This window comes from Macaca thibetana, chromosome 3 (assembly GCF_024542745.1).
Source record: "Macaca thibetana thibetana isolate TM-01 chromosome 3, ASM2454274v1, whole genome shotgun sequence".
Classification (NCBI taxonomy): Eukaryota; Metazoa; Chordata; class Mammalia; order Primates; family Cercopithecidae; genus Macaca; species Macaca thibetana.
The window spans coordinates 16,901,812-16,917,776 of record NC_065580.1 but is presented as its reverse complement, the minus strand read 5'-3'; the positions used below and the strand labels follow the sequence as shown (position 1 = coordinate 16,917,776).

Below are 15,965 nucleotides of genomic sequence, written 5' to 3'. Positions count from 1 at the left end.
TTAATACTCTAGACTGTATTTCTCCTGGGACACCATCTCAGTCTTCCAGAAACAATGTTAGGCATTTTCTTCCCTAGAATCTCACAGCACGTCTACATAGCTGTCCCTTAGCACACATCACCCAGGTGTTTTGAGCTGCTCTATTTCACTTCTCATTCGCATGTGAATTTTGTAAAACCATAACACTGCCTTATACAGCTCACATCCCTAGTGTCTTGTGCAGTGTCAGGCAGGGATGTAGTAGATACTCATGAGTCAGTTTAGATACCACCTTCAGCAAGGAGATTCTGATAATTTTAATCAAATAGATTTCATTTTGGGGAGACAGGGTTTTTTTTCAATTCATAATGGTTTTAAGGTATTTTTATATACTCATATGCCCACAGAAAGTAAAAAGTAACATATTCATAAATACCATACTGATTCCAGAATGATTTTCCACATTAGCACTAATATCCCATTGAGTATATTAATGTAATAGAGGCCTTAATAATGAGAAATGACAGAAAAAATGTTTAATCCTATGTTGTTATTTGATATATTAATTAAATCTCAGATATCACCAACTTAAAGTAGACAGAAATATAGCATCTGAACTTTTTGTCTGAAAATAAATAGATTCTGCTAAGGGTATAGGTTTCAAGAGCACAATTCTTGCCTCAAATCGATTTCCTCTGGCCTAGATTTATGATCCCAACAACAATCGGTATGAAGTTCCAGTTCCTCTGAACGTACCCACGGTGCCATCCAGCACCCCTGAGGGTCAACTCTATGATGTCCTCATTAAGAAGAATCCATTTGGGATTGAAATCCGCCGCAAGAGTACAGGCACTATAATGTGAGTGGTTTCTAGTGTGACTCAGAGTTGGTGTCTACTTGTGCCTTCGCTGCCAGGTCCATTGTCCTTGGATGTATATCCTGGTTCCAAACATCACATTGTTCACTTTCAGATCCATGGATGAGTTGTTTCCTTCAGACCTGTTCTTATGGGACATCTTTAGCATTCTGGAAATAATTACTGAGGCAGTTGAGTGTGCCTGAGGATTCATCCAACAAATGTTTATGGGGTGCCTTGTCTAGAGTAGATGCTGCTCCTTATAGACAGCTGAGGGTTGTCTTCTCATGACAACCAATAATAAGTAAACATCACTTTGAGTGCTATGTAGAAAATGCACTGAGGGGTGCAAGGGTGGAAGGTGGTGCTGGTGTGGGGTGTACGCAGCTGTGATGGTGAGGAGTGCTTTGGTTTGTGTTGTGGAGGACCAGTGAAAGGAGGCAGTGACAGTGGGAAACAGATGAATGAAGAATAACTCCTGGGCTTTTAGTGAGGATTTCTATGATATTTTAATCAAGTTGAGTTTCTGTTTTGTTTTGGAGATGAACAGGTTCTGGATAAAAATCAAGCATTCTGTTGTCCTTGAAAAGTCAGCTGCTGGAAGCAGAGAGAAAACCCATTTTCTGTTTCAAATCTGCCTTTTTGTGTTTCAGTTGGGACTCTCAGCTCCTTGGTTTCACCTTCAATGACATGTTTATCCGCATCTCCACCCGCCTTGCCTCCAAGTACCTCTATGGCTTTGGGGAAACTGAGCACACATCCTATAGGAGAGACTTGGAGTGGCACACTTGGGGGATGTTCTCCCGAGACCAGCCCCCAGGGGTAAGGACAGAGCATTTGGGATCTGTGTCTCTGCTTCTCTCCACCCACACTGCTCAGGCTTCGGGCTTCATCTTCCCAAACTCCACTTGGTCCCCTCATTCTGGTTTAGACGAGTGGGCCAATTCTCAGGCTCCTTTGTTTCATGTGTTTAATTGATTTCATGGAGAAAACTAGACCCATCTTAGCAAACACTTTTATGTTGAGTTTCTTTCTCAGGTGTAATGTCTTTTAAACGCCTACTGCTTCTCCCCATGACTCTCCAGTACAAGAAGAATTCCTATGGTGTCCACCCCTACTACATGGGGCTGGAGGAGGATGGCAGTGCCCACGGAGTGTTCCTGCTGAACAGCAATGCCATGGGTAAGGCCGTCCAGCGCCTCCCTTATTTTGGGCGGCTACCAATCATGCTTGAGTCAGTTTAGAATGTTTTTAGCCCAACTGTTCCTTGAAGTCAAAATTTTCATTTTACGGGCATTAGTGTTTATTTTTTCTTTGTGTTTAGCCTTTCTGTTTATTTCAGTATAGGATCATGTGATAAGAGGATTTAACCCAACCCTCATTTTGGTAAAAATCACATAAGAAGGGATAGTAACACCACATGGGTCCCAGATATCCTGGAGGCCAGCTCGTGGAAGCCAGTTATATAATTTGAATTAGGGTAAAACTATGGGTCAGAGAAGTTAGTCTGGGGGTATGAGGGTGTATGGTACATTGAAAAATTACCTATTGGGTACTATGTTTGCTATCTGGGTAACAGGATTCCCACCCCAAACCTCAGCATCATGCAATATTCCCATGTAACAAACGTGAATGTGTACCTCTTTATCCAAAATAAAAGTTGCAATGTAAAAATAATTTTATAAGAGTAGAATGACAAAATATAGTAAAGTACACCAAAAGGAATCAAACCCAGAAATGGGACCTGTAGACTTCCACTGAACTTCTTCAGTTCTGTGTGTGGATGATAGAAAATGCCTGCTCTTACCACTCTGTGATAGGGAGGGAGCAGGAAGATGGAGAATGTGTGGATTTCAGGGGTGATTCGTGATGTGGAAGGTTTCCATCTGGGTTAGCATTTTTCTTCCTTTTCAGACGTGACGTTCCAGCCCCTGCCTGCCTTGACATACCGTACCACAGGGGGAGTTCTGGACTTTTATGTGTTCTTGGGGCCAACTCCAGAGCTTGTCACCCAGCAGTACACTGAGGTAGGGGGAAATCCAGCTGTTTATCAAGCACTTATACAGCACATTCTGGATGCCAGAGCCCACATTGATTAGTGTAACTCTCAGATGATAACTGGAAATATTGGTCTTTGTTGGAGAGAGATTATAGAATAAGAAAAAATAAACACATTCAGATTATCATTAAATGTATAGCCTCTGTAAGCATTGCAGAAGAGCAGATGTTATGGTGGTACCAGTGGTGGTGATGGTAGTGATAGTGTGGTGGTGGTGGTTTTTGTAGTTATGGTGGTGGTGATGGTGATGATGGCAGTAGGGGCTGACGGTGGGGGCAGTGATGTGGGAATGGTGATAATGATGGTGGTAGTAGTGGTAGTGTTGGTGATGGTGGTGATAGTGGTAGGGGTGGTGTTGATGGGTGTGTTGGTGATGGTGGTAATGATGATGATGGGGGTGGTGGTGGATATGGTGGTGGTAGTGGTGGTGACAGTGAGGTGGTGTGAGGAGTATGGTGGTGGTAGTGGTTGTGATAATACTGATGATGGTGGGGGTGGTGATGGTGTTTGTGGTGGTGATGGTGTTTGTGTTAGTGATGGTGATGGTGGTGGTTATGGTGGTGGTGGTGACAGTGGGGTGGTGTGAGGAGTGTGATGTTGGTGATAGTGGTTGTGATGATAGTGGTGATGGTGGGGATGGTGGTGGGGGTGGTAGTGGGGTGGTGGTGATGGTAGTGAAGGGTAATGATGATGGTAATGATGGTGGTGGAGGGCATGACAGTGGTAGTGGTGGTGATGGTGAAAGTAGTGATGGTGGTGGTGACCATGGTGGTTTTGGCAGCAGCAGCAAATACTTATGTACTACCTACTGCACATCACTGATTTATTGCTTGCTGCCTGTTAGAGCACTTCGCACATAATAACTTCTTCAGTCCTCACAAAAGGACTCTGAGGCAGAGGCTATTATTATACCCTTATTTACAGATGAAGAAACTGAAGCACTAAGAGTTTACTTAATTTTTGCCTAAAGTCACACAGGTAGCAGGACTGGAGCCTGTATGCTAAGCCAGGCATTTGTCTCTGATTCTGGGCTTCTTAATGAGTTACCTACAGTGTCTCTAGGAATGGAGTAAAATCAGCTTTTCCATAATTTTTAAGAAGGAGTTCAAGCCTAGCAGAAAGCTTTCTCCAAGTATCCCAGTGGCTCTATATCCTGTCAGTTTTGATGTGGATTTCAATTAGTCAGTTGTCTAGCTTGGGGCATGGAAAAATACTCTTATTACTTTATGTAAAACTTCAATCTGGTGCCTCTGTTCTGAGGACTAATATTTTCTGTCTATTTTTTCTAGTTGATTGGCCGGCCTGTGATGGTACCTTACTGGTCTTTGGGTTTCCAGCTGTGTCGCTATGGATACCAGAACGACTCTGAGATCGCCAGCTTGTATGATGAGATGGTGGCCGCCCAGATCCCTTATGTACGTTCTCAGTCATGGCTCTGGAGTTTTGTAACTAACCCAGGTGCCTCTGTGTCTGGGTTCATTTGTCTAATGTTTGTGGGATTCTATAAAAACATAATGTTCTTTTTCAGACAATATCACAGCCTCACCCTAGCACAGTCATATAGGTAAAGGTGCTTGTTTCCATCTTCTAGAGATGATAGCTCAAGATTCACCATGACTTGCCAGAGGGGGCGATAGGCTGGCTCCAGGGCTTTTTCTGCTATCTCATGCTTCCTTCCATTTCTTTCACATGTCTTCAAAACATTTAGTCAAAATGTCCTTGGTTCCATAAGAATAAATGATATCCCACAGTTCTTTTACTTAATTCTTGAAAAAAACTAACCCCAGTCAGACCATTGTATATGTGGATACGACCTTATTTCCTGCAGCCCTGGTGCTGTAGCACAGTGTCCTATCGACTCTGAGCTATCACTGATGGAATATACGGATCCTGATACGGGTTTCCAGAGGGCAAACATATATAAATAAACCTTATCTTTCACTGGAGAGTGGGAGGGGACCCAGTCATCAGAGAATTAATCCAGTGTACCATCGCATATCTAATTTTATTCTACATTTCTATTGTTTTACAATAGTTCCATTAGTGGAACATAGTGTTTCCATTAGTGGATAGTGAAATGCAGTATTCATTCTCCATAAGAATGTTGTATCTGATTTCCCTCAGGGTTGGGTATTCCAAAGCACCTATACATTGTTGCTTTGTTTTGATATGTTTTGCAGTAGATTTATCATCCACATTGTATTAGCCCTGGGTAGTTAACAGTATTTTTTCTAAGCATGAACCACTGATACCAGGGGAAGCCTCTTGGGGGAGGTCATCACAATCACACCTGACGGTGGCAGTTTACAAAGCACTGTCCAATCCAGTGTACTTATTTATCCTCAGAATAGCTGTGTTAGAGAGGCATTCTCATCCTATTTTATGCTGACTTAAGGTTTTTTTTCTATTTGATCACTGAACATTTTAAAAATTAAGTGAATTTCCCAGCACGTGTACCTAACAAATGGCAGAGCTGGGGTTTGCAAGCATCAACAAGAAGCTGTCTGGAATTCCACCATGGGTGGTGGAGGGTTGTTCTCCTGTAAAGCTTGAGCGTGTACAGCAGCAGCCACTCAGCTCCCCGTGTCCTCCCGCAGGACGTGCAGTACTCAGACATCGACTACATGGAGCGGCAGCTGGACTTCACCCTCAGCCCCAAGTTTGCTGGGTTTCCAGCTCTGATCAACCGCATGAAGGCTGATGGGATGCGGGTCATCCTCATTCTGGTTAGTCCTGATGTGAATGTGTGCTGTCTGTTTGGGAGCAGGTATGGGCTTTGGTGGAGAAAGAGTTATACTTTATTTCCATATTGCAAGTAGATAAATTGAAGTGCAGTAAGAATTCTGTATTTCCCAGGACTCACAGAAAGTCTACAGTTCAGGTAGAAGCCAGCGAGTTCACCCTGGAGGAGTTCTCCTTTATTCTGTTTCTCTTCATTCCCTGGGTTTGATTTTCCCAACTGACTTATGCTTTGATTTCAGGATCCAGCCATTTCTGGCAATGAGACACAGCCCTATCCTGCCTTCACTCGGGGCATGGAGGATGACATCTTCATCAAATACCCAAATGATGGAGACATTGTCTGGGGAAAGGTATAATCCTAAGGGATGATCCACTAGTCCCTAGCCTGAGGGTGGGTCACGATTAGTGGGTCACATGCCTGTGTATGTTATTTCTGGCGTTTTCTATTTGGGCTCTGAGGTCAGACGCTCTCCTTTTGTCAAACAATATTTGTTGATACCATTATCAACTTTTTTTTTTTTTTTTTTTTTTTTTGAGATGGAGTCTGGCTCTGTCGCCTGGGCTGGAGTGCAGTGGCCGGATCTCAGCTCACTGCAAGCTCCGCCTCCTGGGTTTACACCATTCTCCTGCCTCAGCCTCCCGAGCAGCTGGGACTCCAGGCACCTGCCACCTCGCCCGGCTAGTTTTTTTGTATTTTTTAGTAGAGACGGGGTTTCACCGTGTTCGCCAGGATGGTCTCGATCTCCTGACCTCGTGATCCACCCGTCTCGGCCTCCCAAAGTGCTGGGATTACAGGCTTGAGCCACTGCGCCCGGTCCGTTATCAACTTTTAAAGTAATGTAATGCGTTATGGAATTCACTTTTCCATGAATCCTACATGATAATCAAAGTATCATTGCTCCTAGGACATGGTTTATATAATGTAAGGAAAATCCTATGTAAGGGAAACTGTCTCATGCATCGCTACTGAGCGTGTTTCTCTCCATAGGTCTGGCCCGATTTTCCTGGTGTTGTTGTGAATGAATCTCTAGACTGGGACAATCAAGTGGAGGTAAAAGGGTCTTTGTAAATTTGGGTGGAGTCAGGGTTTCTAGGCAGGAGCAGCCCTTCCTGGGATTCTAGACATGCCTGTACCATGGACATGGGCTTGGCAAGGGCGAAACACTTAGGGGATGTGTCTTGGGTGTCAGTCTGTGCCAATTAGTTTACATGGAGTAATACTTTACTGCCCACTGGGATGTAGATATGTGTTATTATCCTTGGGATTTAAGACCAGAGAGCTCAAATTACTTGTCCAAGGTTTTAGGTGACTTGTCCACGGTTTTAGGTGACAGAGTGTTGATTTCAATTTCAAGGCTGTCAGATTACAAAGGCCCAAAAATTTCCACTTTTCCTCCGAAAAGTGCTATCTTTTCTCTGAACTAGTATACTTACTGTTGTTGCCTTGGTTATCCCTTTTAAACAGTCTTCAACCCTCGAAGACTGACTAGGTCTTTTTATTTGTATATATTTTTGTTTTTTTCCTCATGAACACGTTTCTCCATTTCCACACTTACAAGTCATCCTCTGAGCTCAATGCTTCCTTGGGTTTCTCAACTTTGCTTTTACCTCTCAGTTTCCAACCTTATTGTAAAACCTGCTCACTCCTGGGGTCGGTTTGTTGCTTGTAATGGATCCAGGTAGCCCATGCTTCTGAACCTGAAGTTCTTTCCAGATTCACTAAGTATTTCTTGCTTGAATGAATACATGGCTCCTTACAGGTCTAGGAAGCCTACAGCCCCATCCTCTGGCCAAGATGCATGTCTCCTAAACTGAGGCAGCCTGTGTGCTTTACTATCAATTGTTGTGACAGTTCCCACAGACAGGGTTTTCAGGGTGGGGCCGAGAACTTCCTGGGTAGCAAGTACCTTGCCCTACCTCTTGAGCTGTTCTTCAATAATGGTTATTCTATCTGGGTAGGAATTGTAGCAGGGCATGTGTAGCCTATGTGACCCCCACAGGAGAGCTGAGGAGACAAGGAAAAGGCCTCTTCTCTAGGACACCTGCAAGGAATTGAAGGGATAAAGAAGCTGGCCTGTGCAATCAGCAATGTGGTATATGTTGTAGAGACTAGATACTGTCTCAGGGTCAAGTATTAATCAGAGAAATATCCATATTGTAACAAATCCCAGCAGTTGTAAATTCAGTTAGCAGCCACTCAGAAGCCCAGGTGTGAAGGCCTCTTTTGGGAGTTCTTTCTACATAATGTAAGATCGTAGCCCATGGACAGAGATGCAGGAGAAACATTCCAGTCACCAGGAATGTGACTAGCAAGAGTTAGGCCAAATATTCATGCCTTATCCAGATAAGTTGATTTTCAGGGCAAGTGGTGAGTCCTAGAGGGAAAGACATATATTAGACAGAACCACACAATCTGGAGCCAGGGGCTAAGGCCTGGCACAGCTCCAGTAGGGTAGGGAGAACAGATGGTACTGCAAACCCATGATGCGTTCTTCTCTGGTGTCAGTCTCTGACTTCCTGGATCCCAGAGCCAGTTGGCAGCAGTAGCACTTTTTAATTTAAAATGAGACACACTTGGGACCAGGCTGCTTGGCTATTGGACTGCATGTCTTTATTTACTGTCAGTAGATGCAGTAAAACAAAACGAGCAAAACAGAACCTGGGGCAGGTTTTGAAGATTGGCAAGAATGAGTCAGACTCAGTTCAAGGCTGGTTTCCTTTTGTCTACTACTGAACAAGTATCTATCTATTTATGTATATCTATGTATTTATCTATCTATCTTCAATCTATCATGTCTATGTATCTACTGGTCGATCTATTAATTCATCCACACACTCTATCTATCTATCTATCTATCTATCTATCTATCTATCTATCTATCATCTATCATCTACTTAATCTATCTGTATCTATCTGTCTGTCTATCTACTGTATCTACTCAGGTTATATCTATCTATCTGTCTGTCTATCTATCTATCTATCTATCTATCTATCTATCTATCCATCCAGCCAGCCACCCTATTCATTTATATCTATCTGTCTATCATTCTATCCTATCTATCTATTCTCTATCTATCTCTACCTTTATTCATCCACTCACCCTATCTATCCAAATCCCTCTTCTATCTATCTATCTATCTATCTATCTATCTATCTATCTATCTATCATCTATCTACCTATTTATCTACCATCTATCTCTATGTATGTATGTATATATGTATAATATTCAAGGGAGAAGACTTAGCTTCCTGTCCTCTCGTCACCTGTCACAGAGAATCACTTGAAGCTTAGGGGTCCAAGCAGCCCACATGGACACAGGAACTTGCCCAGCCAGAGAAGTTCTGAGTCATGGGCTTCTTGACTTTTATCAAGTAGTCAGTATCAGAACCCCACAGTTCATCAGCCAGTAGGGGCAACACTGCCATCCTGAGGCAATTGGAAATCTGAGAGCAGTGTTGGTTATCACAGGGACACCAGAGGCATTCAGTGGGCAGTGCTCAAGGATGTTGATAGCTCTGATTGCAGGGAATTCTCCACAAAATATCTCTCACCTCAAATGCCAGTTGTGCCCCTGATGAGAAACTCTTCATCAGGGAGTCACAGAATCTGTCAGTTAGCTCATAAGAGATAAGTCTTCATAGATAGGATAATTATAACTATTGGTTGGTACAAAGGTAATTGCGGTTTTTGCCACTGAAAGTTATTAAAAGTAGGCTGGGCACGGTGGCTCACACCTGTAGTCCCAGCACTTTGGGAGGCTGGTCACGAGGTCAGGAGTTCGAGACCAACCTGACCAACATGGTGAAACCCCATCTGTACTGAAAATACAAAAATTAGCCAAGCGTGGCAGCACATGCTTGTAATCCCAGTTACTCAGGGGGCTGAGGCAGGAGAATCACTTGAACCCGGGAGCAGAGGTTGCAGTGAGCCAAGATTGACCCACTGCACTCTAGCCTGGGCAACAAAGCGAGACTCCATCTCAGAAAAAGAAAGAAAGAAAGTAAGTTATTAAAAGTAATGACAAAAACTGCAATTACCTTTGCACCAACCTAATATTTATATTATTTATAGTAAGATCCACTCGATGAAGCTGGTGAGGATGAAGCCACTGATGTCCAGGTCTGGCTTCACTGAATATAAAACAAACAGCCAACAGTCCCACGAAAGCAGATTTCTGAGTCCAAAGCTCCAGTGGTTTAATTCAGTAAGTCTGTGGTGGGATCTAGGAATTGCATTTTGTAGCATGTGATGTGCTACAAAAAGACTGCTAGGTGATCCTGAGGCCCAGTGTGTGGGTGGGTACATCACTGTTTGAAGACTGGAGAAAGTGAAGGCAGAAGCCACAAAGGCAAGACTTGAATATGCACAGGTGTAAGGTAGAGCCAGCAAGTTGGAGAACGGCAGAACATTTTCATGAATTTGGTAGGGGTCATCCGAGCAGTACTTAGGGAAGTTCCTACATCATGGCTGGCAGGGTTCCCCACGTGTACCCCGTATGGGATACAATTCTGACTCAGATGTGGCTGATACTCTCTTTATTCTAATTCTCCATCCCGCACCTATCCCATTGTTTCTAACCCTGCCTGATCTGGAGCTCTCGGTTTCTGATGAAAGGTTCTCTTTGTCGGGTCTCCTGGTTTCTACCTCCATTTCCTAACAAAAGGCATACCTGGCAAGCCCACTTCTCTCAAGATTCTGCTGATGTGAGCCACTGTCTTCTCACGTCCTTGACAGCCAAACTCATGCAGGCTGATCTGTTTCTGTTTTCTCATGTTCCTTTTCTTGCCCTTTATGTAGACATATGGGTTCCTACCTGCCTTTTGTCTATTGTGTATAAGAACTGGAGTTCCCCTAGACCAAGTCCTCTTTCTGTTGCCTACCCCACCCTTCTCACCAGCATTCTTTAGCTCTTTAACTCTTACAATGGTGTGATTATCATAAAGGAGGCTATTTACTGAGACATACAAAGGGCCATAATGTTCCATAACAAGCAACATTTATTTGCTGCTTGTAAGAGGTGTGAACCCACCATTAAACAGTGAGTATCTATTTGTGTCAAGTTCTAAGCTAAGCGTTGTGCAAAATATAATATTCATCACTCAGATGAATATAAAACCAGCTTCTTGCTCCCAAAAGTCTACAATGTAGTTAAGAAGTTGTATCTGGCTAGGCACGGTGTCCCATGCCTGTAATCGCATCACTTTGGGAGGCTGAGGTTGGTGGATCACTTGAGGTCAGGAATTTAAGAACAGCCTGGCCAACATGAAGAAGCCACCTCTCTACTAGAAATACACAAATTAGCCAGGTGTGGTGATGCGTGCCTGTAATCCCACCTACTCAGGAGGCTGAGGCAAAAGAATCGCTTGAACCTGGAAGGCAGAGTTTTCAGTGAGCCGAGGTAGCACCACTGCACTCTAGCCTGCGTGGGTGATAGAGCAAGACTCCATCTCAAAAAAAAAAAGAAGTTGTACCTTGAATCCATCTTTCAGGTTAAAACAAAAACAATGCTGTTATTATCTGAAGAAAGATGAGAACAAGGGGAAGTTGAAATGTCCTCTTTAAGTCCTCTCAATTTATGTTCCAACAGCTGTAGTTGTCATGTGATTCTGAAATTGTAGAAAACACTGAGGTGTACTGGCCTAATATCCTGAAATGTAATCTTACTCCTTCCTCCCCTCTCTCAGTGGGAATGATATAGGAGGGACTCCCTGGGTGTTTCTTCCTAATCTGTTACCACGCATCTCATGTCTGCAGTCTCTCCCTGGCTTTGTCTTTGAAGAGTGCTTAGGAAATGGTGGGACTGACGTTGAGCGTTGGGCGTCGAGTGCATGAGGTCATGAGTTCCGGGATTGATTGTCATCATCTATGTCAATATGAAGAAAACAGTTTTTGGAAGTTTTCCAAGTGCTGGGAAGGTGTGCAAATTGCACTAATTTCTCTTCTCATTCTACATTTCTCTAATAAGCTAATAACATTATTAGCTTATGTTCAGGCCGTCTGTCACTATGCAGCTCAAGTATCTGTGTGAGTTGCATTCTCGGTAAGTGCCTGCTTGCTGTCTTATATATTTGTGTGGGATAAATAAATTATATTTATATTTTACAGCTATATCGAGCTTATGTGGCCTTCCCAGACTTTTTCCGTAATTCAACTGCCAAGTGGTGGAAGAGGGAAATAGAAGAACTGTACAACAATCCGCAGAATCCAGAGAGGAGCTTGAAGTTTGATGGCCTGTGGATTGTAAGTGTGTGTGTGTGTGTGTACCTGTGGCACTTGTCTATCTTTGTGTGCCTGAGTATATGGACCACTGACCTTCAGTCAAGAGGATAGTCATTGTCCAAGGAAGACTTTGGACATATCAGACACTTCCTCCACTCAGGAGGGGAACAGTCTGATAGCCCTCACACCTTATACCAGACCTGACGTTCCTACTATAAAACCTCTGAGGCAATTGACTAGGAATTTCTTGGAACTTTCACTGCCTCACGCCCACCTTGAGAGAGATTTTTTTTTAACCCTCTAGCCAGTTGTTCTGCAGGGGTGAATTAATCTTTCTAGCCAGTTATCACTAGGGTTTGATGAAGCTTCCAGGGCTGGCATCTACAGGAGTTACTGGATGTTGAACAATTTATTCAGTGCTTCCTTGGCTCAGAATTGGCAGGACGTAATTATCTTAAAAAGTAAGGTATGTCTGTGTTTGGTATTTCTAGGATATGAATGAACCATCAAGCTTCGTGAATGGGGCAGTTTCTCCAGGCTGCAGGGAGACCTCTCTGAACCGCCCTCCCTACATGCCATGTAAGAAGCCTTGGCCTCCTTGTTTGGCAGAGCCATGATTGGAAGAAGGATTACACTGGAGGAGCTCCAAGGCCAGGGGTGTGCCTGGATAGCTCAGGGCACATCCTCAAGGCTGCTGTGGTTTACTGGGGACTAGAGACAAAAGCTCTGCACATGCTTCACCCAGCTGGGCATGTGCAAGTGACTAGACTCATTGCACAAATTTCTTGAATTTGTCCAGAAATCACTTAGCAGTGCTCATGCCACCAAAGGGTTCTCACACTTAGGCTTGTTAGTTTTTTAGGCTTATGTGAATTCCATCACAGGAATTTTTTGGTGTCATCAATGGGTGGAAATTATTGGCTTGTCATTATTGTGGAGCTGATGGACTTTGGAGTTGTACTTGGATTCATATCTTAGCTCCAGAAATTGTTCATTCTAGGAGTTTGGTGACTTTTCACAGATTATGCGATATTTCCGAATTTCGGTTTGCTGTACTGTAAAAGACAGATAATGAAGTCTTCTTCATAGAATTATAAGAATTACATGAAATAATTGACACATCAAAAGTCAAAATCAGAGTCTGTCATGTAGTGTTTGACAGTTGTATGTTCTTCCTCACACCTCCGCTTTCTTCAGTGAACTTGATGTTGGAAACACTGCAGGTGCCATAGCAGCTCAGAGCTGGGGTCGCTGTGCTCATGTCTCTGGGAAGATGGAGAGTGACCCAGGCAGGACTCAAGTCAGTCTTAAGATCCAGGGTCCAATCCCTTGAAGAAAGGTCAGGGATAAACAGAATCAGGGCTGGATTTCATCTCACCCGTTCTTCCTCCTCAGATTTGGAGTCCAGGGACAGGGGCCTGAGCAGCAAGACCCTGTGCATGGAGAGTCAGCAGATCCTCCCAGACGGCTCCCCGGTGCAGCACTACAACGTGCACAACCTGTACGGGTGGTCCCAGACCAGACCCACATACGAGTGAGTCTCTGCCTTCTCCAGCTGTCACAACCCGGAGGGATTGCCAGGGACTGACATAGCCACCCTAGTTTTCTTTCATTCCCATTCCAGGGGTTAAGAAGATTCTCATGACAACTGTGTAATGATTCTTATTAAACAAATGCTCATTAACGTGGAGCCAGGCCCTCTGATTAAAAGGAGGAGGACAGATTTAAATAAGACATGGTCCCACCAGTGAAAAACTTAATGATCCTGGTGGGAACGACACACATGGAGACACCATAATGATCACACAGGGCAGCCGGCGGTGCAATAGCTTTAGTTACAGGAGGTGAAGGGAACACAGAGACTGGGCATCTCTCCCCTTTATTTCAAAGTGAATCATCTTTGGAGACTTTTTTTATTTTTGGCCATTCTTGGTGGAGAGTAATTGGTATTCTACTGAATTAGCACAGTCCTGCTTTGCAAGCTCAATGAATGGTATGAATTCTTCTAAGGACAGTCTTATGATCTTCACTGTGTTCCTCTTCAAATATAGAAAACTAAGTACTGAGCAAGCCAATAGCAAGATTTAGTAATTTCTTTCTATTTTGGGGGCACTCCAGTGAGATTGCTACAGTGAAGTTCTTTGTAAAGCACTGTGAGAACACGTGACTCGTTATCTCCATTATCTGGGATTAGTGGATCCCCCATTACAGCTCAGACTTCCATGTTCCCTCCAATCACGCAGCAAACATTGACTAGGCTCAAGGGCTCTGGGAGCAGAAGCTCTCTGGCCTTTGCTCCGTGACCGTGCCCTCAGTTCACTTCCTGTTGCCCTCCAACCAGAGCCATGCAGGAGGTGACGGGACAGCGAGGGGTCGTCATCACCCGCTCCACATTTCCCTCTTCTGGCCGCTGGGCAGGACATTGGCTGGGAGACAACACGGCCGCGTGGGATCAGCTGAAGAAATCTATCATTGGTGCGTGGCTCCTTCCCAGGGCCTGTGCCGGTAGGGCAGGGAGTTGGGATACTTGAGGAAGTGGTGAGAAGGCAGGTGGTGAGAGCCTGGTGTGACACTGCTGTGCTTCTCATTGCAGGCATGATGGAGTTCAGCCTCTTCGGCATATCCTATGTGAGTGTCCTTGGGATCCTCCTAAGCACCAAGAAGGTGGGGACATCTTTCAGAAATCATCAGCCGGCTTGTTTTGTTTCCTCTTGTTTCAGACAGGAGCAGATATCTGTGGGTTCTTTCAAGACGCTGAATACGAGATGTGTGTTCGCTGGATGCAGCTGGGGGCCTTTTACCCCTTCTCAAGAAACCACAACACCATTGGGACCAGGGTAGGACAGTGGCTCCTGCCTCCCGTGTTTCACTTGAAACACAACCTCCATTTCTGATCTAAAGTTAATGCAGTCTGATTTCCTGTGATATCTTTAAAAAATTTTTTTTTTCTTTTGAGACAGGGACTGACTCTGTTGCCTAGGCCGGATCGTGCAGTATCCCAATCATGGCTGACTACAGCCTCAGTCTCTGGGGCTCAAGAGACTCGCCCACCTCAGCCTCTTGAATAGCTGGGACTGCAAGCACATACCAATGTGCCCAGAAAATTACTGTGTTTTGTACAGATGGGATCTTGCCATATTTCCCAAGCTGGTCTTGAACTCCTGGCCTCAGCCTCTGAAAGTGCTGGGATTACAGGCATAAGCCACTACACCCTTAAAAATTATTAAGCGCTGTGGCCTCAGTGAACCATATTCCTCTGTGTTCTTTAGATTATGATTATATTTTGTTCTTGTTGTTTAGGCAGAAATGTACCAAATGTACCCAAAAAGAATGTCTTATAGTGAAATTTCGTTAGCTGTCCTAGGAGAACTACAGTAACCTTTTCCAGTCTATTAAGAATATTCTCTGGGCCTCATGTATGGTTATCTGTTGTTTAGCTGTGAGTGATCTTCAACTGGAATATGCTTTCTTAAATCTCCTAGAAATTTCAGGGTGACCTCCCAACACTGTTCTCTTTCTCCTTTAGAGACAAGACCCTGTGTCCTGGGATGCTGCTTTTGTGAACATTTCCAGAAATGTCTTGCAGACCAGATACACCCTGTTGCCATATCTGTATACCTTGATGTATAAGGCCCACACGGAGGGCGTCACGGTTGTGCGGCCTCTGCTTCATGAGTGAGTGTCCAGCAGGGATCCCGATGACTAATGGATGACTTACTGCATTCTATGTGGTGGGAGTTGAATTCTTCCAAATTAAAGACATGATTGCTTTTTGACGTGAGCTCTTCAGGTGAAGACCATACTTCGTTATTGTTTTTAGCACAGTGCTATACATGCCATAGGTCATTAATGAAAGGCTATTTATTGAATGAACAAAACTGAAATGATGCAGTACAGCATGGAATAATTTCTTTCTAATTTGGCTGTGCAAAGACCTATCTACCTTTTGTAGCAGTTTGGTTATATGTAGCCAGGTCACAGGAGAAGGATTTCAGGAAGAGATTTGAGGGAAAAGGGCCATCCTTGCATTTAAAATGTGACATGGTTAAGAAATGTGGTTAAATATTTTACAGGACAGAACACATATACATCTGAGCATTTTAGGCAC

At 44.0% G+C, this 15,965-nt stretch overlaps 1 protein-coding gene across 39 annotated transcripts in view; it reads left to right on the top strand.

Moving 5' to 3' along the window:
• The window catches only part of MGAM (maltase-glucoamylase), a 273,176-nt gene that overhangs the window by 128,549 nt on the left and 128,662 nt on the right, over nt 1–15,965 (top strand). For 19 of the 39 annotated variants that reach the window (XM_050782185.1, XM_050782190.1, XM_050782201.1 and 16 more), the window contains 15 exons: nt 684–838; nt 1,489–1,657; nt 1,921–2,017; nt 2,750–2,862; nt 4,184–4,309; nt 5,492–5,620; nt 5,876–5,986; nt 6,625–6,687; nt 11,744–11,878; nt 12,349–12,436; nt 13,253–13,391; nt 14,199–14,332; nt 14,451–14,485; nt 14,578–14,694; nt 15,384–15,532. The exons of 5 other annotated variants lie outside the window; for them this stretch is intronic. In XM_050782185.1, coding sequence (XP_050638142.1) covers nt 684–838; nt 1,489–1,657; nt 1,921–2,017; nt 2,750–2,862; nt 4,184–4,309; nt 5,492–5,620; nt 5,876–5,986; nt 6,625–6,687; nt 11,744–11,878; nt 12,349–12,436; nt 13,253–13,391; nt 14,199–14,332; nt 14,451–14,485; nt 14,578–14,694; nt 15,384–15,532 — 1,760 coding nt within the window. The remainder of the gene's footprint in view (nt 1–683; nt 839–1,488; nt 1,658–1,920; nt 2,018–2,749; nt 2,863–4,183; nt 4,310–5,491; nt 5,621–5,875; nt 5,987–6,624; nt 6,688–11,743; nt 11,879–12,348; nt 12,437–13,252; nt 13,392–14,198; nt 14,333–14,450; nt 14,486–14,577; nt 14,695–15,383; nt 15,533–15,965) is intronic. 15 more of the 39 variants (XM_050782199.1, XM_050782205.1, XM_050782200.1 and 12 more) reach the window with 11 other exon arrangements.